Source organism: Manis pentadactyla, chromosome 1 (genome assembly GCF_030020395.1).
Source record: "Manis pentadactyla isolate mManPen7 chromosome 1, mManPen7.hap1, whole genome shotgun sequence".
Lineage (NCBI taxonomy): Eukaryota > Metazoa > Chordata > Mammalia > Pholidota > Manidae > Manis > Manis pentadactyla.
This window is the reverse complement of record NC_080019.1, coordinates 175,374,800-175,398,445: the sequence shown is the minus strand read 5'-3', so window position 1 is coordinate 175,398,445 and position 23,646 is coordinate 175,374,800. Positions and strand designations below refer to the sequence as shown.

At 34.0% G+C, this 23,646-nt stretch overlaps 1 protein-coding gene and 1 long non-coding RNA gene across 7 annotated transcripts in view; both read left to right on the top strand.

Annotated features, from left to right (window-relative positions):
- The window catches only part of GSK3B (glycogen synthase kinase 3 beta), a 229,100-nt gene that overhangs the window by 167,973 nt on the left and 37,481 nt on the right, over positions 1-23,646 (top strand). For all 6 annotated transcript variants that reach the window (XM_057503020.1, XM_057503018.1, XM_036883498.2 and 3 more), the window contains one exon: positions 3,184-3,281. In XM_057503020.1, the coding sequence (XP_057359003.1) occupies positions 3,184-3,281 (98 nt within the window). The remainder of the gene's footprint in view (positions 1-3,183; positions 3,282-23,646) is intronic.
- Positions 3,289-13,949, top strand: LOC130683901 (uncharacterized). The gene is made up of 2 exons (XR_008997989.1): positions 3,289-3,909; positions 4,262-13,949. It is a non-coding gene; the product is annotated as an uncharacterized LOC130683901 (long non-coding RNA).

Here is a 23,646-nt window from a genome sequence, read left to right as displayed (position 1 = left end):
AAACTAAGAAAAATCAGAACTTGGATAATTTTTGTCTTTTGATACAAGTAGAAATTCTCTGATATGCAGAAAGACCTCCAAACAGAAACACATTATCATTTTTATTTTGCTGAAGGGCAGAATTTCAAAGAGCATTTGATTTGTATCGAGGGGCTAGCAGTTCTACTCACCATTTCTTTTGCATCGTAAGTGTAAATGTCAACCAATGCGAAAGGCAGAAAATATCTCAGTATTCCTATGAAAATAACTTTGCCCTTCATGACCTCTGGAAAGGTCCAAGGGGCCCAGGGCTCTGATAATACTAATTTACTTCTGTAAATGTCCATGTGCTTAGCAGTTCTTTGGAATCTTCTTACGAAAGAAGGGCAGGTGGTATAGTCTGTTTTCTCTAGCAGGAACCAATTCTCTAGGTATTAGTACCTGCTTTCCAATAGCCTGGTTTTTACATAACTAAAACCAGTTTCTGACTGTCTAGGCTTAGAACTCACTGTATGCCACTAATTTGACTTGAGTCTTTTGAAGACTAACAAGTCTAGATTTGTCCTCCCTTTTTAGACTTAAGTTACTTGAGTCTTAAGACTCTGGAGGATTGTAACACAAAAACAAAGGTATTTAGAAGTATGCTAATGCAGGTGCACTTCAGAAAAATATTTGACAATGGGTTAAAGTGAAAGAGTAGTTAGTTCTCATTCAATTATTGTCATATTTGGAGATAACCAGGCTAAGGCTAATGACTGATTCTGTTGTCTTACTGAGAAACGGAAGAGAGAACAAATGGCTTCTTTAAGACAAGGAATTGAGCTTACCCTTGAAGAAATAGTTATTCTGTGACAGTGAGGCAGTTTTGCAAGACAGCAGTGTCTTGATTGGGAATTGAAAGTGATCTAGCTCTGCTATTCAGGTGCTTTATCTTGGACAAATCATTGAACTTTATTATATTATGCCTTAATTTCCTTTTCTGTAAAGTAAGTATTTTAAAGTAGATGGTCTTGAAAGATTGCTTTTAGCAATAATTACAGTTAAGTATAAAGCAAAATACAGTTGACCCTTGAACAACTCAGGGGTTAGGGGTGCTCACCCTCTTCACAGCTAAACATCCATATATAACTTTTGACTTCCCAAAAATTAATTTCTAAGAGCCTACTTGACCAAAAGCCTTACCAATAACAGTTGATTTACACATTATATCTTATATGTATTATATATTGTATTTTTACAATAAAGTAAAGCTAGAGAAAAGAAATGTCTTTTCAGATTGTCACAAAGCTCCAAAAATTTTCCAATAATATTTATTGAAAACTATTCAGGTATAAGTGGACCTGGGCAGTTCAAACCCATGTTGTTCAAGGGGCAACTGTATTATGTTGGCTTAAATCCCAAATAACCAGAAAATTCAGTGCACCCAAGCACTTTTTTTGGGGGGTGCCTTCTGTTTAGCTCTGTTTTATTCTGTTTGTAGAATATGACCCATTTGTCCTGTGAAGTAAGAACAAAGAGATTTTGGTATCTCCTAGCAAGTAAATAATAAATATCTTGGTTTTAGTAATTTGCCTGAGTTAACATGAATTTAAAACCGCTAGTGTAGTTGCCACCTGAATCTTTTGATTATTAATCCTCTTTGGGAATCACTAAGCAATAGTATCCCTTAATGTTTTTACTCCTTGTCTCCTGTATTTGTAGCTGAATCCTGCCTAAAAAAGTGTTTCCCATGGTTTTTTTATGAAAGTGAAATAATTCCCCTGCAATTTTTCCAGGCTTGTCTTCAGAAGTGAATTATTATGCATTGTAGAGGAAAGAAGTGGTGCATATTACCTTCCATCTAATTAGCTAGGTAAAGGGGTATTTTTAAACAGATCAAAATACAACATGTACATAATAAGGAGATACATCTTTTCCACTTGACTTTAAGAGTTAGTATTACTATTGACATCGAATGAAGTAAAGATTTCCTAGCAGATTTTCATGGTTGCTTCATTTAGCAATTACCTAATATATCAAAGAGGGCTCTTTCTGTCTGTGTTTGCAAAACAGGTGTTTTGGTTATCATAGCTTGAAACTGAACAAAATCATTTTGAATTTCTTAAAGTTTTTTTGTCATTTTTCTAGGTCAGTAAAAAGTAGTCATTGGAGCAGGGATTCCCAATCCCTCCTGATAGTGCATTTTACCACATGAGAGACCTCTTATATATTGTCTGCATGCCATTTATTATTATTCTTCCCTTCTAGTAGATGGAAAAGCCCAGCAATGATTTATGTTCATTTCCCTAAAGCACATGGTGTCGGTTCATACAACCCAGGCATCTCAGCTATTCAGAAACTGAAAATTAGCTATTCCTTGCAGAAGTCTTAATGGTGGGCTATAAATAGAGTGACCATATAATTTATTTTCCCACCATATAATTTATTCTCCCATTTGGTAATACTTTTAAAAGACAAAGGGGATGCTATTAGTAATTATCCCAGGACAATAGATCTGAACCAGTATTATCTTGGGTAAATCAGCATGTATGCTTTAAATTAAAAATTTTTTTTTACTTTATTTGTATATTATTAAAATTTGTTAATTAAGTTATTTTTAAGTGTGTCCTTTCAGAATTGAGGTTTCCACTTTGACTTAAAAATGAATTATTTTGTAATTTGTGAAATAAAATATATTTCTTTATCTTTTCATTTAAAACTGATAGTATATTCAAGTACATTTTTCTGTCAATCATATTACAACATAAAAGTCAAGCATTTAAAGGCATAAAAATTTTTCTCAGAATTTGCACTGGCCTAAAACCCTGTGTACAGGATATTGAACTCTTGCTTGCTGCAACTCTAAGCATACCTGCTAATATGTGGAGATGGTGTCACTTTGACTTATTTTTAAGTAGATAATAGTGCCCTGTGTTTTGGTGCTGTAATCCCGTCTTGGTTGCTGAAGACTTGAATGCCTGGTACCTAATAATTAAATAGACTTTACTTTATTGGAGTTCTTATTGGCTGTTTCCTCTTTAGTAATTTAACATGTAATTTACAAATTCATTAGGGATAGTTTGATGACTTTTTTTCATCTGTTCTGGATAGTATAAACTTTTGCTTGTGGTATTTTGTGATCAAAGTAAAATTAGAATATTTTTACATATGTTTGTCAATGCAACTTAAGCTACAAAGTATTAATAAGCTTTCTTTTCTTTTCAGATGTATGGTCTGCAGGCTGTGTGTTGGCTGAACTGTTGCTAGGGCAACCAATATTTCCAGGGGACAGTGGTGTAGATCAGTTGGTGGAAATAATCAAGGTGAGAAGGTTGAATCAAAATTTTTGAACTGGAAGGAATTTTGTTGCTATTCTAAGAATCCGTATCACACACACACATCCATGAATGAGTTCAAAAATTCAGAAAGTGATCCAAGGTCACATAGCTAGTTCAGTTTTAGAGGAAGTATAAGAACATAGCCTTTTGGCTACTTATTGAGCTATTCTTCTGTTTTATGATCCTGGAAAAGCTATTTTGGGTATCTGATGCAAAACAGGTATGTCTGTTACTTAAAGTACTTAAAAGTTACATGGTTACTAAAATGTATATAAACTGAGTAAAGGCACAAGTTATGTCAGTTTTTGCTCACCATGTGCTCTTGGTTCCTAATGCTCTGCTGAGCACATTAGAGATGCTTGTATTTATTCAATATGTAAATATTTATAAAATGAAAGAATGAATATCTACATGTATGAGTAGACCACTGATAGCAGTAGAATTTTTACTTTAGGGTTTAACATTATTTTGTTGACTAGGTCTGTCAACACCTTTATTAACACCAGATTCAAAATATTATCTTGAAAAATTAATATCATCTCTAAAGAACAGGACTGACATTTTCATTTAAATGTAATTTTTAAAAATTTTTAATATTTGAGATCTTAAAGAAGTTCCCTTTCCTTTTTAAAAAGTCTAGCATGTATATATTTAGCCCATTAGATTGGTTCATTCTAAGGTTACAATTTGGCCAAGCAATATTTGCTGTCTTTGGATTTTATGTTTGATTTTCTGAATGTGTCATGCTAGTGTAAAATTGAAACTCTTCTTAGAGGTCATGTAGTCCAATCCTCCATTCAGCTAAAGAACCTTCTTCCTACATTACTGACAGATGGTTTTCCAGTGTTTTCTTGAATACTTCCAACATCAGATTGCTACTCTGGAATGCAACCTGTTCTTTATCTAGGCAGTTCAAATTTAGTTTTTATTGTGCTGAGCCATAACTCCTTGGTTGTTTTTACCAGTCATACACAGGAGTATGATTAAGTTATTTTTAAATCCTTATACTTCATTCTATAAAAATGTTACTTTTGGTAAGGTGATTTTGCTATATATCAGTGTGTATAAGGATGGTTGAAAAGACTAGTGTGTGATCAAGAATCTTCTTTACTCTCCATGTAATTTCTAAGAATTTGCACCTGAGACCACTATGGTATTTGTAGTCTTTTTTTGGTAATCATCTTTTAGTTTTAAAGTGAACCTTTAACCTTTGTTAAACAGACTTAGTTCCTTCCTGCTTCCCACTGCTCTCAAATCTAAGTTCAGATAGTTGGATCTCTTTGTTTCCTGAAAGTTTATATATTCCCTATTATTCATGTTAATATTCTGATACAGAGGTTGGTAACTTTTTCTGTAAAGGGTCAGATAAAATATTTTAGGCTTTTGGGGATAAAACAGAAATCAAGGATACCATAGAGATACATAACAAAAGAGAAAACAGATTTCCACAAAATTTTCATTGATGAAATTCAAAATAATAGTAATTGAGTACAATTTTTTTGTAATACAAGTCTACTAATTAGAAAAATAGAGTTCTTTTGTGGATCTCTAACATTTCTCTTAACTGGGGTTCAAAGTTAATGTTCCCTATCATCAAACTGATTGCAGTGATTTTTTGTAATGTCAATTCTTAGTTCATGGGCCCCATACAAACAGAGACTGGGCCGTAGTTCTCTGATGCTCAACATTTCTTCTGTCCCCAGGCTTTCATTTGAGGTACTTGAGCTCCCCATACTTAACCATTCTCTGAGCATACTGCTACTCTATTTGTCATACATGTTTAGCTTATAGAATTGCATCATTTCTCTCCTGATTATAGCTTAAAAGTTTGTGATGATTCTTTTTGTCATTAATTTTAATTCATACATGATACAAATGAAATTGCTCAGGAAGCCAAGTAGACATCTGTGGTAAATCCGTATCTCATGTTTGCCATCACATCTTTGTGTTTAGAGCTTCTTCCACCACTTTCTATCAGTCTTTATAACTCAATTTTCTTCCAGTATTGGTTTGTGTTATTTAATAGATTTTAGCAGAAACTGTCAGTTTGTTATTAATGGTTTAAGACTGTTTTCATTAGAGTGTATTTGTTGCAAGGTAGTCCATGATCAGTTTGTAGTAGTAGGCCATCTCTAGAACAAAACACTTTTTTTCTTTTCTTTCGTGTGCCATCTTGTCATCTTGCATTTAAACATAAGGAATATAGTCATCACCCAACTGTATCCAAGATCACTGTCTATAGATGTTTTGAAGGTGATACGAGATAATGAAATTAGTGCCCCAGAACACTTTGGAATATCTAGCTTCTTGGTCCTTCTTAAATCTTAAGCATTATGCCCAGGACTGATAAAGTTTTACCACTCATTTGGTGACATGAAGTTGTGCATTTTATTGAAGTTAATAGATATTGTGTTGTGTGCGTGTGTATGCTCACGTGATATAGCTCTAAATCTTACTACATGAAGGTTATTTAGTAGACATTGTAGGGGTTTTGTGTGTGTTTAATATATCTGTTTCTTAAATATTGAATATAGTGTTTCTTTGAAATAAAAATTAGTAACTAATTCTAATGTATCTGTTCCAGTTTTCCCAAGTTGTAAATCAGAAAAGAGAAGTTGTGTAAGTTAGCTTTCAAAGTTAAATGTTGTGAAGATACTTAATATTTTAAACAGCTATTGTCATTATTGTTAATCAGGTCTTCAAGAATAGATTTGAATGTTCCATGCAAGCTGGTCTCATAGGTGCCCAATTCAGTTCTCAGTTTTTTTTAAATAATTGTCATGTTCCTTTAGTCTTTATTATAACTAGGGGATCCATGATAATCTGTTCTTTTCTGCTCTCTTTTAATTTTCTCCCTTGAAAACCTCATGGGGATTTCTCTGGAGTATCTGGGAGTAGTTGAACCCCCCAGTAAACTACTGTTCTCTCTGGATTTGAGTTTATCAAGCAATGAACAACCATACAGCAAACTTCATGGATTTTACATGTGGTAGACTTGCCTCATTATATGTAAACTTTCTGAGCAGGGACTTTCTTTTATTGTTATGTTTTAATATCCAAAGGCACTAAAATAATTCTCAATAAATACTTAAATTGAATTAAGCTGTTAGACCATTGTTCATTGATGAATATGGAGTTAACTGGGAATTAATAAGGAAAATTAGTGTGATTTTTGTCTATATGTTTATTAGATTTTCTTGACTCCAGTGACCATGCCAGTAATTTACAGTATGAGTAACACAGAGTTTTATAAACTGAGCTATCTCATTCTAACTAACCTTTTTAATCTCTCTTTCTCTACCCTCTAATAAGAAGACTTTTGTAAAATATTCAGAGTAAACTTCAAATACTTTATCTTTAGAGTAAGTTAAAAGAATAAAGCAGAATGGAATTAAAGTCATGAAAACCCATTTTGAACACTAAACTTTGAGGCTGATTTCATACATAGGATTATCAGGTCAACATTTTATTATGCCAGTTTACCTCTGAATATAAAAAAAATGCTCAGATTTTCAAAGCTTTTTTTTTTTGCTTTTTTTTTTTACATTTACACATTTTATTTAAAAAATCATGATCATGTGGGTACAAAACAAGGTCCATTCCAGGGCTCTGAGGTCACAAAGAACAGCTCCATGGGCCACATATTTTGAAAGCATTTTTAAAAAGAGAAATACTAGTAAGGTCATCTAAGAAAATCAGATTTTTTTTCTTAAATACTTCCTTAACATACTAGTTAAAATAACCTCAAATACCTGATGTGGTTTCAGATGTGTGGTAAAAAATAAAACATGTTGGGAGAACGTCCACTAGGAATTTCACAAACATGTTCAGTGACATAGCTTTGTCTTTTGGAACCTCTGCCATCAGAAATAGCAGTAGAGTTATTTAGAAGAGAACCTTCTGAAGGCTTGGAATAGGTAGTATTTTTTTTTTATGAAGATTCCCTTTTTATAATTATGCTATAATTTTGCATACTCAAACACATTTAGACATACACATACAAAGAAAATAGCAGTCACTTAACTGTTCTGGCACATCATGAAAAAATAACCTCTATAAATATTTTGATATCCTTTTCTGTGCACATATATGTTTAAACAAAATGCCATCTCTTCTGTAGACTTTTTTTACACTAAATAATTACATCTCTCATGTGACAAAGTACATCTTGATGGATTGTTTTATTGTCTGCATAGATATACTATTCTATGAAATACCTAATTTAGGCATTTCTCTTTTATATTCTGAATTACACAATTGACTGAGAGGGTAAAGTAATAAGTTACTGCCTTTGGAAAAAATTATATGATATATTTGGCTTCTCAAATATTTGGTCATTGACTTTCTTACATAAATGACGAATGCCCCCAAAATTCTCTAAAGGGCTTGAAGTTGAAGCAATCTAGGAAGCTTGTGGACCTGGGAATCCTGTAGATTTTGCTCATAGTTTCTTTTCTCCAAAGTGCAGAAGAAATTAACCATTTTGTAGAATTTTAGTTTTAAATGTATTAATGTTCCTAGAGATGTGCTTTCACTTATTCCATAACATTTATTTATGCTTAGTAATAATTTGACCATTGCTTTCCAATGAAAGAATTCTAGGGCAGAATTAGAGTCCCACCTCTTGGTAATAGAATTTCAGTATAGTTTCCATGGTTTTAGTAACTAGCCATTTAAATTTATATGTATCTTTTAGAAAAACATGACATTAAACATAGAGATACTTAAATTATTTGCATTAATAAAATTATTACATGGCAATTAAAGTTACATAATTTCTCTTGTAAAACAACTATTTAATTTTCTCAGCAATAATTACTCAATTTTTAGGTATCTACGTACATAGCTCTACGTATGAAAGAGGACTTTTCATATTTGTACTTCCACCCGCTGGCTCTCAAAAAGGGAGGAGAAGCAGATGAAGTTAGGTGACAGGTGGTACAAGAATGAATGGAATACAGCATGGACACATAAAGGGACGTCCTATACTATTCACCCTCTCTAGACTGAATAAATACTTTAAATTAGCCAAGTTGTTTAGTTGTGTTCAAATAACATGACAACTTGCTGATCTTTTCTTCTCTGAGATTCCCAATGGGAATTAAGTTCATATTATTGCTATTAGAGCTTTTTGCTCCTTGACTCTTGGAAATCAGAAGAAAACCCTGAGATCTCAGAGAAACATAACATCACAAAAAAAGGGTTTCTTGTACCAAAATTTTAATCATATATTATTGTGGAGAGGTAGAAATTGGATAAAATCTGCATGTGTAGAGACTTAAGTATTTTAGCTACCCATATCTAGTGGATTTTAAAAAGGAAAACGTAATGTGTACAGAATTACCAGAGGGAATAACATTTTATATCAGTCCTCTGTAAGTGAAAATGTGTGGTGGTGATTCCAGTATCATTAGAGTACTGATGTTTTTAAATCGAATAGCTTGGTGACATGTTTTCATTTTTAATTAGAGAGATTTGTCAAGCTTATAGTAAAGGCAGCCAACCTTACAGTTATTCAAATTAAATAAACAATTCTTTTATGCAGAAAAGAAATGAAGATATTTAATCATTCAACCATTGCTACATATCTCTCTTGCCTCTGTGTTACACAATTTTTACCCACTCACTTTTAAAGCTTTTATTGAATACATTGCATATAGGCCTGGCCATGCAACCCTTTAGTCTTTCACAGTGCATACCACCTTAACTACATGTGTTGATTTCATGAATAGTTTTTGTTAGATGCTGGACTAGAACATAGAGAGGGTCCTTTCCCTCCCGGAGTTCAGAGACTGAGGGTGAGAAAAGAACAACTTGAGGACAATGGAGTAAAGGCAGGTATTATCCAGAAGTCAAAAAGCAAAAACGCAAAGGCAAAAAAAGCATTCTACTTGGAGGTAGTCATTACCTGTAAAGGTTTCATAGGAGAGGTAATTCTTGAGCTGAATCTTGGCACATGGAAAGATAATCACCACTTAAAGAGAGGAAGAGAATGGAGGACATACAATGCAGATTTGGGCAAAGATGCTTATTAAAATCAGGTCAATTATTGTGTGTTTATGGTGTGAGTTTAGGGTTCTGATTGGTGGGGATAATAGAATATGAGTTTATCCAGTGAGAGAAGGCTAGCTATGGGCAGTAGCCAGACCACCTTAGCCTGTAAGCAGTTGGAAGCTGTTGCGGGATTTTGCGTAGAGGAGTGTAACATTTCTAACAGGATTTATTTTGCTTCACCCTTGCTTTAAAGGCTGCATATGCAGCTCTGTTACTGAAGTTTGGCGACCTCTGGTGTTGGACCATTAAAAAGCAAGGCTGTGAAAGAAATACTTGTATTTCATAGCTTTTGTTAGGTGATTCTTGACTTTATTTCTTTGAACAAATAAATCATAATTCCTGATTTAATATCTATCAGTGTCTGGATAAATTTAACTAAATGAGTGAAAAAAATGTTAAACATGGATGGAACTTAGTACAAATGAAATGATTAATTCAATCATAAAGGGATGAACAGCAGCCCCAAAGGGATGTGACAAGCTGATCTCTGATTCTTTGGGCCTTTCCACCCCCAAATTCCATGGTCTAGGATGGTGGACCAAAGAAAAGGTCCTTTTTGTAGTAAATGGAAAGAACTTATTCTAATAATAGGTAACTGAGATTACATAGTCTTAACCAGTGGTATGATATTTTTCAGTATCTCCTTGTCTTCTTTGGTTGTGTGAGATATACTTACAGAAAAGTGCACAAAACATTTATGTTCATTTTCATTTCCTTTAAGTCATGGGGGAACTTAGTTTTTTGGAAATCTAGATATTTTTATATTTTTAAGTATATCCTTGCCTAAAAGTTTTGAAAAAAATCATTTTTCCATCTCTTAAAAATTCAAGGGAACCCTAAAACTTACTCTGTGTCTGAATGATAGGTCCATGTCAACATCACTTTAAATCTATAAAATGAAAAAGTTCAATTATGCAGTTTCAAAGGTACCAAATAGTAAATCAGATAGAAATATACTCTGAATGTAAGAAAAACAATATAAAAGTAGAAAAGGATAGTTTGTTAAGATGTCATATTTGTGGTATTGATTGCAGATGGTGATACATTCAGAATCTTTGCTCTTCATAATCTGTCACTGGTTTACCTTTCAGCCCTTAATGTTGCCGTACATCCACTATCCAGTCCTTATTCTCTGTTCAGCTGTTACCACAGTTATCCAAGTCATGCTGTTTTCTGCTTCATACCTAATGTGCACGGCATGTGCTGCTCATTTGCTTCCTAGATTCTTTAAGTAAAATCATTCTTATCTCTACTTCCAGAACTCTTTCCTGAATCTCTTCCTTATTCCAGTGTAGTGTAGCACTTTCAGCCCACACATAATGTGTTTTGTTGTACTGATCTCAGCTGATTGTAGTTATTTATGTACAAGTCTTTCTGTCCTAGAGCTCCTTGAGGATAGAAACTCAATAAATGTTTCGAATGAATGAATGACTTCAGAGCCTGAAAAAAATTTTTTAAATACCTCTCAGTTATGTCTTACCTTTGCATTCTTACTTCCTTTGCATTTAATCATACTTTTGCTTTCTTAAAGATTATGCATATTGTATTTAAAATAATTCTGATTTTAGAGTTTCATAGAGTCTGATAGTTTTAGTGCTAACCTTAAATAGCAACAAAGGAAGAATGAGAATGTGGTTGTACAGGCATACCTCACTTTACTGTGCTTTGCAGATATTGAGGTTTTTTTTTCCAAATTCAAGGTTTGTGGCAATCATGTCAGAAGTCTGTTGATGCCATTTTTCCAACAGCATTTTCTCAATTCATGTCTGTCACATTTTGATAATTCTCACAATATTTTAAGCTTTTTCATTGTTACTCTATGTGTTATGGTGATCTGTGATCAGTGATCTTTGATGTACTTTTATAATTGTTCTGGGGCACTACGAACCATGCCCATATTAAGATGGCTGATTTAATCAGTAAATGTGTATGTTCTGACTGCTCCAGAGACCAACCATTCCCCTGTCTCTCTCCCTCTCTTTGGGCCTCCCTATTCCTGAGACACAACAATATTGAAATTAGGCCTATTAATAACCCTACAATGGCCTCTAAGTGTTCAAGTGAAAGAAAGGGTCACACATCTCTCACTTTAAATCAGAAGCTAGAAATGATTAAGTGTAGTGAGGAAGGCATTGGAAAGCTGAGACAGACCAAAAGCTAGGCCTCTTGCACCGAACAGTCAAGTTGTAAATGCAGAGGAAAAGTCCTTGAAGAAAATGCAAAGTACTACTCAAATGAACACATGAAAGATAAAACAGCAAAATATCCTTATTGTTGATATAGAAAAGTTGGATAGAAGATCTAACCACCCACAACATTCCCTTAAGCCAAAGCCCAGTCTAGAACAAGACCCTGACTCTTCAATTCTGTGAAGGCTGAGAGAGGTGAGGAAGCTACAGAAAAAAAGTTAGAAGCTAGCAGAAGTTGGTTCATGAAATTTAAGGAAAGAACCTGTTTTCTTAACATAAGAGTACAAGGTAAAGCAGTAAGTGCTTATAGAAGCCACAGCAAGTTATCCAAAAGATCCAGCTAAGATAATTAATGAAACTGCACTAAAAAAAAGATTTTCATTGTAGACAAAACAGCTATCAGAAGAAGATGCCTTCTAGAATTTTCATGGCTAGAAAGAAGTCAATGCTTGGCTTCAAAGGACAGGCTGATTCTCTTGTTAGGGGCTAATGCAGTTTTAAGTTAAAGCCAATATTCATTTACCATTCCAAAAAACCTGTGATCCTTATGAAATATACTAAATTTAAGCTGCCTGTACTCTGGAAATGAAACAACAAAGCCTGCATGATAGCACATCTGTTTTCACTCTGGTATACTGAATATTTTAAGCCCACTCTTGAGACCTACTGCTCAGAATACATTACTTTCAAAATATTACTGCTCACTGACAATGCACCTGGTTACCCGGAGCTCTCATTGTTGTTGTACAAAGTTGTTGTTTTCATGCCTGCTAACTCAAAATCCATTCTGCATTTCTAGGATTAAGGAGTCATTTTGACTCTCATGTCTTATTATTTAAGAAATATGTTTTATAAGGCTATAACTGCCATAGTGGTTCCTCTGCTGGATCTGGGCATAGCAAATTGAAAACCTTCTGGAAAGGATTCATTCTAGATGCCATTTAGAACATTCATGATTCATGGGAAGAGGTCAAAATATTATCATTAACAGGACTTTGGAAGAGGTTGATTCCAGCCCTCATGGATGACTTTGGGGCATAAAGACTTCAGTGGAAGAAGTAAATGCAAGTGTTGTGGAAACAGCAAAAGCCCTAGAATTAAAAGTAGAGCCTGAAAGTGTGACGGAATTGCTGTAACTTCGTGATAAAACTTGAATGGGTGAGGAGTTGCTGCTTCTGAGTGAGAGCAAAGAAAGTGGTTTCATGAGATGGTATCTGCTCCTGGTGAAGATGCTGTAATTGCTATTGAAATGACCACAAAGGATTTAGAATATCACATAAATTTAGTTGATAAAGCAGCAGTACAGTTTGAGAGAATTGACTCCAGTATTAAAAGAAGTTCCTCTGTGGGTAAAATGCTATCAAATAGCATCACATACTATAAAGAAACCATGAAAGGAAAGGGCAACCACTGTGGCAAACTTCATTGATTTCCTATTTTAGCAACCATCACCCTAATCAGTCAGCAGCCATCGACATCGGTGCAAGACCCTCTGCCAGCAAAAAGATCATGACTCATTGAAAGCTCAGTTGATGGTTAACATTTTTTTAAGTGAATTTTTAAAGTAAGATGTGTACATTGTTTTTTTTAAGACATAATGCTTTTACATACTTAATAAACTACATTATATGACTTGGAAACCAGAAAATTCATTTGACTCACTTTGTTTTGATATTCACTGTATCGCAGTACACTGGAACCAAACTCACTTCATCTCTAAGTATGCCTGTATTTAGTGTAGTAAAGGCATCAGAAGTTAAATAATGGTCAGCTGTTTTACTTTCTAAGTCAGCTTCGTAGAGATGGAATTTACATGCAGAAAAATTTAGCCCTTCCACGTGAGTAGTTTGATAAGTTTTGACAAACATGTAAACACCATCCTGGTAAGATTTAGACCATAAGAACCCCAAAAACTGTTGCTATGTACAGCCTGGGGTGACCAAATGTCCCAGTGTGCCCATGACTGAGAAATTTGCCAGGATAGTCCCAGGCAGAGCAGGTCATCTGGTCGTGCTGTTCATTGCCCCTTTGCAGTCAGTCCCCCATCTAATGTCTCAGGTGATCATTGGTTTGCTTAGTATTAGTACAGATAAGTTTTCCCTATTACAGAATTTCACATGAATGGAATTATATAGTGTGTTTCTTTTGTATCTGACTTTTTTTTGCCTAACATCATGTTTTTGAGATTCAGTTCATGTTTTTGCTTATCTCGTCTGTTTATTGTTTTATGCTGAGTTGTATTCTATTAAAATATATGAGTTTTCCATTCACCTTTAGATGGATATTTGACTTGTTTCTGGTTTTTGGCTATTATGAGTAAAGCTGCTATATATGTTTTTGTATAAGTATTTTTGCAGACATACGTTTCTATTTCTCTTCAATAAAGAACTAAGACTTAAATTTCTAGTTACATGATAAATGTATGTTAACTTTGTAAGAAATTACCAAACTGTTTTCCAAAGCAGTTCTACTATTTTCATACTCACCAACACCATATAAGAGTTCTAGTGTTCCACATTCTCATCAAACACATGGTATTCACAATAATTTTAAGATTAGTCTTATAATTTCTTTGATCATTAAGAAATGTCCCTCTTTATTTTCTACAATTTCCTTGTTCTAAAGTCCACATTTTCTGATTACTGTAGGCACTCCATCTTTTTTATGATTACCATTTGTGTGGCATATCTTTTGACATCCTTGTACTTTTTTTTTTTTTTGGTATCATTAATCTACAATTACATGAGGAACATTCATTGCATTTTTTTTTTTTGGTATCATTAATCTACAATTACATGAGGAACACTAGACCACCCCCCTTCACCAAGTCCCCCCTAAAAGCCCCATTACAGTCACTGTCCATCAGCGTAGTAAGATGCTGTAGAATCACTACTTGTTTTCTCTGTGTTGCACAGCCCTTCCCGTGCCTCCCCCCAAATTATACATGCTAATCTTAATGCCCTTTTCTTTTTTCCCCACCTTATCCCTCTCTTCCCACCCATCCTCCCCAGTCCCTTTCCCTTTGGTAACTGTTAGTCCATTCTTGGGTTCTGTGAGTCTGCTGCTGTTTTGTTCCTTCAGTTTTTTCTTTGTTCTTAAATTCCACATAGGAGTGAAATCATTTGGTACTTGTCTTTCTCTGCCTGGCTTATTTCACTGAGCATAATGCCCACTAGCTCCATCCATGTTGTTGCAAATGGTAGGATTTGTTTTCTTCTTATGGCTGAATAATATTCCATTGTGTATATGTACCACATCTTCTTTATCCATTCATCTACTGATGGAGACTTAGGATGCTTCCATTTCTTGGCTACTGTAAACAATGATGCAATAAACATAGGGGTGCATCTGTCTTTTTCAAACTGGGCTGCTGTATTCTTACGGTAAATTCCTAGAAGTGGAATTCCTGGGTCAAATGCTATTTCTATTCTGAGCTTTTTGAGGAACCTCCATACTGCTTTCCACAATGGTTGAACTCATTTACATTACCACCAGCAGTGTAGGAGGGTTCCCCTTTCTCCACAACCTCGCCAACATTTGTTGTTGTTTGTCTTTTGGATGGTGGCCATCGTTACTGGTGTGAGGTGATATCTCATTGTGGTTTTAATTTGCATTTTTCTGATGACTAGCAATGTGGAACATCTTTTCATGTGTCTGTTGGCCATCTGAATTTCTTCTTTGGAGAACTGTGTGTTCAGCTCCTCTGCCCATTTTTTAATTGGATTATTTGCTTTTTGTTTGTTGAGGTATGTGGGCTCTTTATTTATTTTGGATGTCAAGCCTTTATTGGATCTGTCATTTATGAATATATTCTCCCATACTGTAGGATGCCCTTTTGTTCTATTGATGGTTCCTATGCTGTACAGGAGCTTTTCAGCTTGATATAGTCCCACTTGTTCATTTTTGCTTTTGTTTCCCTTGCCCGGGGAGACATGTTCATGAAGAAGTTGTGCATGTTTATGTCCAAGAGATTTTTGCCTATGTTTTTTTCTAAGAGTTTTATGGTTTCATGACTGGCATTCAGGTCTTTGATCCATTTCAAATTTACTTTTCAGTATGGGGTTAGACAATGATCCAGTTTCATTCTCTTACATGTAGCTGTCCAGTTTTGCCGACACCAACTGTTGAAGAGACTGTCATTTCCCCACTGTATGTCCATAGCTCCTTTATCATATATTAATTGACCATATATGTTTGGATTAATGTCTGGAGTCCCTATTCTGTTCCACTGGTCTGTGGCTCTGTTCTTGTGCCAGTACCAAATTGTCTTGATTACTGTGGCTTTGTAGTAGAGCTTGAAGTTGGGGAGTGAGATCCCCCCAACTTTATTCTTCCTTCTCAGGATTGCTTTGGCTATTCGGGGTCTTTAGTGGTTCCATATGAATTTTTGAAGTATTTGTTCCAGTTTGTTGACGAATGCTTTTGGTAATTTGATAGGAATTGCATTAAATCTGTAGATTGCTTTGGGCAGGATGGCCATTTTGACAATAATTCCTGCATCCTTGTACTTTTAATCTATGTATCTTTATGTTTAAAGTGCATTTCTTACAATATATACTTGTCTTTTTTTTTATCAAAGTCTTTTACAATTTCTGCCTTTTAGTGGGAGTGTGTAGACCATTTACAGTCAGTGTAATTATCAATATGGTTGGGTTTAAGTATTCCACCTTGATATTTGCTTTCTTTTCATTGTTCCTTTTTTCTTACTGCCAACTTATGAATATAATGAGAATTTTTTTTTTTCCCCTGCTGGCTTTTTAAGCCATACCGGCTTCTGTTGCATTTTTTTAGAGGTTATTCTAGGATTGAAAATAGGCATCTTTCTCACAGTCTACAAATAACAGTACACCACTTTGCATTGGTCCTTTGCACTGTTATTGTATATTTTACTTCTCCTTTTACAATAGTTTGTTATTATTTTGCTTTAAACAATCAGTTTCTTCAAAAGAAATGTAGAAACAAGGGGAAACATCATACATTTAGCCACAAAGTTACCTTTTTTATCATCTTTATTTGTGTAGATAGAAATGTCCATTTGGAACCCTTTTCTTTAATCTTGTAGTATCTTTTTGTAGTACTCCTGGTGACAAACCCTCTTAGTTTTTTGGGTTTTTTTTTTTTTTTTTGCCTAATAAAGACTTTTGAAGGTTATTTTCACTGGATACAGAATTTCTTGGTATTCTTTTTTTTTTTCTTTCATTCTTTAGAAAGGTCCCTGTTTTCTTCTGGCTTGCGTTATTTCTGATAAGTCAGCTTTCATTCTTTCTGTTGCTACTATGTATATAACGTGTCTGTTTGGGGAAAGATTTTTTTCTTTATTAGTGTCTTTTACTGGTTTATTGTGGCTTGGTATAGTATTTTTTGTATTTGTACTCTTGGGATTCATTGAGATTTTTATTGAGTTTTCATCAAATTCAGAAAAAATTTTGGCCACTATTTCTTTAAATAGCTTTTTCTATATTTGTTCCCCCAACCCCTTCTAAACCTCCAATCACGTGTACATATGTTTTTTAAGTCTTTTTTACCTCTGTGCTTCAGCTTTGATTGTTTTACTGCTTTTTTAAAAAAGTTCTTCCATTTTATTCATAGTAGCTCTTGAAAAATCCTTATTTGCTAATTTTGTCATGTCTGAATCTTTGTCTCTTGACTTTTCTTTTTTTCTTTTGCATCTGTATCATATTTTCCTTCTTTAAACAGTATTTTCTTAGGCAGTTTTCTATTTGTTTACACATGGAAGGCAATTCTAATATCAGTTATTTAATAATGACTAGAAGCAGAAGTCCATAATAGTCTTCTTCTAAATTTTTAAATAATGCAAGCCCTTGTATGACATGCCGAATTTATTGAACTACTGAGGCATAAAGAATTGCCTTACTTTATATAAGGCTTTTAGTTTACATTTGATCACCTTAAAGTAGTTATGGCTCTGGGTTAGAAATGTACAATATTTATACCCAAAGCAATTCAATGGCATTAGTTTCTGCAATTTAGGCCTTACAGTGAAAAATTCTTGCAACAAAATTACTGATAATATGGACATCTCCACTACTTGCCCACCATTTAACATTCCAATAAAAATTCTACACATCTGAAACAATCACCAACAGACAAAAATACCAAACTTGTATGTTTGGTATTACAAGTAAACTTAACCATAAGCATGAGATTTATATTGAGGATCTACAGCTAAGGAACCCTGAAAGTTGTTTATAAAAAAATTGCTAAATCATTTAAAGGTTTTTTTTTTTTTACAAAAATTTAGAAAGTAAGTATGTTACACTTTTTTATCTTGTTTAGCCACTTAGATGCCTGTATTTCTTTATTTTATTCTTCTGTTGCCAAATTCTATAATAGAGTTCAGGATAGTCCTTTTATTAAATTGAATTACCATGATATGGTAGATTTTAACTAAATAGTGTTTCTTTAAGTTGTTAAGAAAAGTTTATTTAACTTTTAATTATAGTCTTATAATCTTATAAAATTTTAATATATCCTGCACATCTCAGAAGGATTCAGGTTTCATTTTATGGTAAAATCAGTGGAGTTTAAGAAACATAGTTTTTTAAAAATCATTTTTAAAAATTATTTTTAAAAAGCTTTCCCTTGTTTCTGCCCTTAATTTTGGGTAGACCATTTTAGAGAGTCCACTACCCATGCATTTAAATCTCATATTTACCACTGACTCAGTCAACTATAGGTTTCTTTTAAGTGTAAAATGGGGTAATAAAATATCTATAAAGTTTAAATGAGAAAAAAAATTGATATGCCTTAGCACAGAGCGTTTACATATGGGGTGCTAAATAAATATTTCTTCTCTTTTTCTCTCCTTTCCCTCATTGATGTGCCTTTTGAAAGGAGAACATACATATGCTATCTCTACTTACGCATTCAGTTGATTATGTCTGCTTACTCTTTTCATAACTGATCTCACCACGATCAGAAAGGAAGTCCTTATGGCCAGCTTCAGTAAGCACCTTTTTAGGCTTATTTTACCTGGTCTTATTGTGTCAGAAGATACCCACCTCACTATCCTTTAAATGTTCACTTTCATTGGCTTCTGTGGTGTCATTGTCTGTGGGACCTCTTCCAGTCTCTTGAACTTCTGTCTCGGGCTTCTTATTTAATTTCCTTTATTCATGTATTTGTGTCCCGTGAATCCCGTCAGTAGCACTCTTTTCCTATAACCTACTTTGCCCTTTACCCATTGTCACAGCCACCTACCAACTGTACCCCAGATACTACCAGGGCTGTTCTTCTAGCTTCAAGCTCTCTTCTAAATGATATACTTAATATCTACCACTTGGTGGAGAATTCCTCTAGTTTCTTCTTGAATGTCTTAAATATTTTCTCTTCTAGCTCTCTATTCCTTCATGCTTAATAGTATCAACATCTTTCACAACTACCAAAATTAGAAACTTTCACTTGTCCAAGTCCAATAAACAGATTCTTTGATACTATCTCCTAAAATCAGTTTGCCACTGATATTTAAATTATATCCTAGCTCTTACTCTAATTAGTTTTGATCTCTGAAACGTTCCTTCTGGGCCTCAGTTTTTTTCATCTTTAAAATGTTTGAACTGTATCCAAAGTTAGCAAGTAGGGTCTGGGGCCAAATGCAGTCCACTGCGTATTTTTGTAAATAAATTTTTGTTTGTGGCTGCTTTGTGCTGCAGTGGTAGGATTGAGTAGTGACAGATGCCCTATGACCTACAAAGCCTAAAGTAGTATTTACTCTCTGGCACTTCACAGACAAAGTTTGCTACCCCTGGACTACTAGAGAATTTCCCACCTAGTTATCTCTGTTAGCTAACCTGGGAGAAGCTGGTTTTAAGATTAAAAAGTAAGAAGAATCTAAAAATGATTATAATAGTTGAGTATTTGGCAAGAGAAATTAAAAATAGAACATACTGTGACATTAGGATCTCTGTTTCCCCATCGAATAGCCTTAGTGAATCAAGATCATGTGGCTGTAACAAAAGAATAAGACCTCCATTGCCACTTTGTGGTGACATCTCTTTGGTTAATTGCTTTTATATAATTCATAGTGAATAGATAAGTGATTTCACTTACTAGTTAGTAATTTAAACTTCTTAAAAGTCACAAATTTCCAGATTCTGAAGATTAAGATTAGTATTGTAATGAGTAGAATTAAGAATCTTTTTATCACTATTCACCAAAATAGATTATTTGCCATTTTGATAAAAAATTTTCCACGTGCATGCACTTGTATACATTAAAGGAGGGTTCTAAGTTTGTAAAATATGCTTAGATTAAAAATTCATAAATTTTGAACCTTAACTACATGTATGCTGATATGTACTGATGTCTGCAGCTGGCTGAATTGCATCAAAAAGTAAGGTGGATTCAAGGATGGATAGAGGGATGGAAATGTGATGAAACAAATAGAGTAAAATGTTAGTTGTAGAATCTGGGTAGTTGGTATTAGGGCAGGGGGTTTATACTATAATGAAAAAAAAATGAAACTTTTCTGTATGTTTGAAATTTTTCATTAAAAATTTTGGGGTACATGTTCTAGGTCTAAGTGACTGTGAGACAGGAATTTAGGGAGAAGGATATAAAAGTGAACATACACACATGTTGTATAACTTCTTGATGTAATATTAACCTTGTGTATATGGCATATGTACATGGCAAACATTGTGTATATGTCTGTTCTGTGTATTTCACAGATTTATTTCCATTGGGAATGTTCTTAGATTATATAAGAAACATATAAGAATTGTAACATTCACTTCAAGGAGCATCGTGCCTTTTCATTACAGTTTGTAACTCTTGAAGTCTCTCACACAGTCCCTAAAGGAAAGTTAGCCAAATGGCTGATAAGTCCATGTGATCTCTGTCCATACAGTACAAGGGTACATTTACTAATGGACATCATACAACTCTCATTCCTTTTGACATTCTTACCAACTTGGAAAGAGTTAGGACTGTGTCTTGTGTTAACAATATACTGAATAAATAGAGAGGAACTGCACAGTGAAATACTCACTGATTCAAGAGTGGGCATTTCTTAAGTGTCATTTTGTTTATTGTGAAATATATTAGAATGCAAAAACATCCCAGTCACACTCCCTCCTCCTCCATCTTCTCTGTTAAACTAAGTTATCTATAAATAAACTATGCAAACTAAAATATGTTTAGTGTTGCCTGTTTTTAAATTTTGGATAAAGCAGTCATATTATGTATATTAATTATTGAGTGAAAACTCACCACTACATGAAATTCACCCATAAGTTATGTGTGGCTTTGGTTCATTCATTTTCCTTACTAGTTAGTACACCACTGTATGGCTATCTCACAATTTATGTATTCTACTGTTGGATGTTTGTTTTTGCCCACAATAGTTTTTTATTATGAACTATGTCGCTTTGCATGTGTACTTAAGCACTCGAAAGATTCCATGGAGCCGCAATTGGAGGGGCAGTTTTATGATTAAATTATTCTCCCTTTGTTTTTACTTCTTTTCAGGTTTCCTAGTACACACACACACACACACACACACACACACACACACACACACACACACACACAGACACAGACACACACACACACACACACACACACACACACACACACACTCACTCGCTCACTCGCTCACTCGCTCACTCCCTCACTCTCTCTTTACCAGGGGTTTAATACAGATTATAAGTGATTTTATTTTATTTTTTAATGAAAACTAAATTAAGATTTCTTTTTAGCTTTCATATTTGAAGTATGGGTAGTTCCTGACTTATAAATATCCAATACCTGCTGCTACACACTCCAGAGATTTCTCTTCCCAGTACTAGATACATGGTCTCTCTCTCTATAAAGCTGAAATTCTACAAGAAGAAAGAGAAGTTCTATAATTGGAGATATGTTTCCAGTGCTCTCAGAGTGAGTTTCTGCCAAAACAGTGTTAGAAATAGAAGTTGGAGTAATGTGTTATAACTTAGATTATTTTTATACATCTTTTTCTTTTCTTTCCAATAACATCAGTTTTCCTCAGAAATTCTTATACTACAGGTTGTTTATATTTAATTAGATTCCTTTTTGATTTATATTGAAAAATAATACTATAGCTGTCTAGCTTAGTGAATGCCCTTTCCACCTATCTTACTTCAACTTTAAGTATTCTAACATTTAAATAATTTCTAACAGTTTTTATTGCAGGTATGATTGACAAATAATAAAATGCACATACTTAAAATACACAATTTGCAAAGTTTTGACATATGTATACACCCATTAAACTATCACCATGAAATCAAAATAATGAGCATATCACCCCAGTAATTTCTTCATACCTTTTTGTATATTCCCTCCAGCCCCTCAGAACCATGGATCTTTCTGTCACCATGACAGAACATTTTCTAAATTCCATATGAATGAGATTATATCATGGGTACTCTTTTTGATCTGGCTTCTCTTATTCAGTATAATTATTTTTAGATTCATCTGTATTGTTTTTTATTACTGAGTAGTATTCCATTTTATGAATATGCCACAGTTTGTTTATCCATTTTCTTATTGTGGCCACTTGAGGAGTTTCCACTTTTTGGCAGTTGCAAAAAAGTTACTATGCACATTGTTTAAAAGACTTTGTATGGACATGGGCTTTTGTTTCCTTTGGGTAAATATCTAAATTGGGTGGGAATGATGGATGTATGTTAAGCATATGTTTAACTTTTTAACAGACTGCCAAAATGTTTTCTAAGATGCTAAACCATTTTACACTTCCACCAGCAGTGGATGAGTTTCAGTTCTACCTTCTCACCAAGACTCGGTATATATAGTCAGTCTTTTTAATTTTAACCTTTTAGGTGTATAAGTGCTATATTGTAGTTTTAATTAGCATTTCCCTAATGATAATAATGTGAATATCTTTTCATGTATTTATTTGCCGTCTCTTGTATCTTTTTTTGGTGAAGTGTCTGGTCATAAATTTTGCTCATTTGAATTTGTTGTTTGAGAGTCCTGTGCGTATTCTAGATACAAGTTCTTTGCAGAACATGTATTTTGCAAATATGTTCTCTCATTCTATAGCTTGTCTTTTTGTTTTCTTAAGAGTGTCTTTTGAAGAACAGAATTTTAATTTTTTTTTAATTTTGATGAAGTTCTAATAGTTTTAATGAAGTCTAACCAATTAGAACCAGCAACAAAAATCCCTGAAATTCTTGGTTTTCCCTGGCTTGCCACCACATACCAAGTGCTTATCATTATGTTTCACTCCTTCTGTGCAGCTGTCCTTGAATTATAAATGGCTTATTATTTTATTCAACAGACTTGTTTTTTTTTTTTAACTTTTATTTTGGTATCATTAATCTACAATTACATGAAGGACGTTATGTTTACTAGGCTCCCCCCTTCACCAAGTCCCCCCTTCACCAAGTCCCCCCCACATCCCCATTCACAGTCACTGTCCATCAACACAGTAAGATGCTGTAAAATCACTACTTGTCTTCTCTGTGTTGCACAGCTCTCGCCGTGCCCCACACACACTATACATGCTAATCGTAATGCCCCCTTTCTTTTTTTCAACAGACTTGTTTTATACCGAGCCCAAGAATTATAAAGATGAGCTATACATATTCTTTCTTCGGAGTACTCATTTTTAGTGTTTAATGTTTCTACCCATTATCTGTCTTGGCAGCCAAGTCCTTATTCTTCTTTTGTACAGTGTCTACTACAGCTCAAAAGACCATGAAGTGCTTAATATATTCTTATCTTGTATTGTAGTTATACTTTTATCCACACACAAATATGTAAGCTATCATAACAGGGAATCTCTTGTTCTTTGCATCCTCCATATATCATTGTGTAGTTCCTTATAAACAGGACAATCGCTAAATATTTAATGATTTATTGGAATTATTGGACCATGTTTAAGCCGGATTCTCCTGAGTAATTTTTTAATAATAAAATGTTTGGCTGTACTCTACTAAATGAATTAAAGATACTCTCATTTCAGATGCCATCATTGCAGTAGATTTGTTTTTCTAGATAGAATGAAGATTCGTGGTTTTTACTTGAATATTTTTGAATGCTCTTTTTTACAACCCTGATTTAAACATCATTATTATCTTAAAATTCTGTTAGGGTAATAC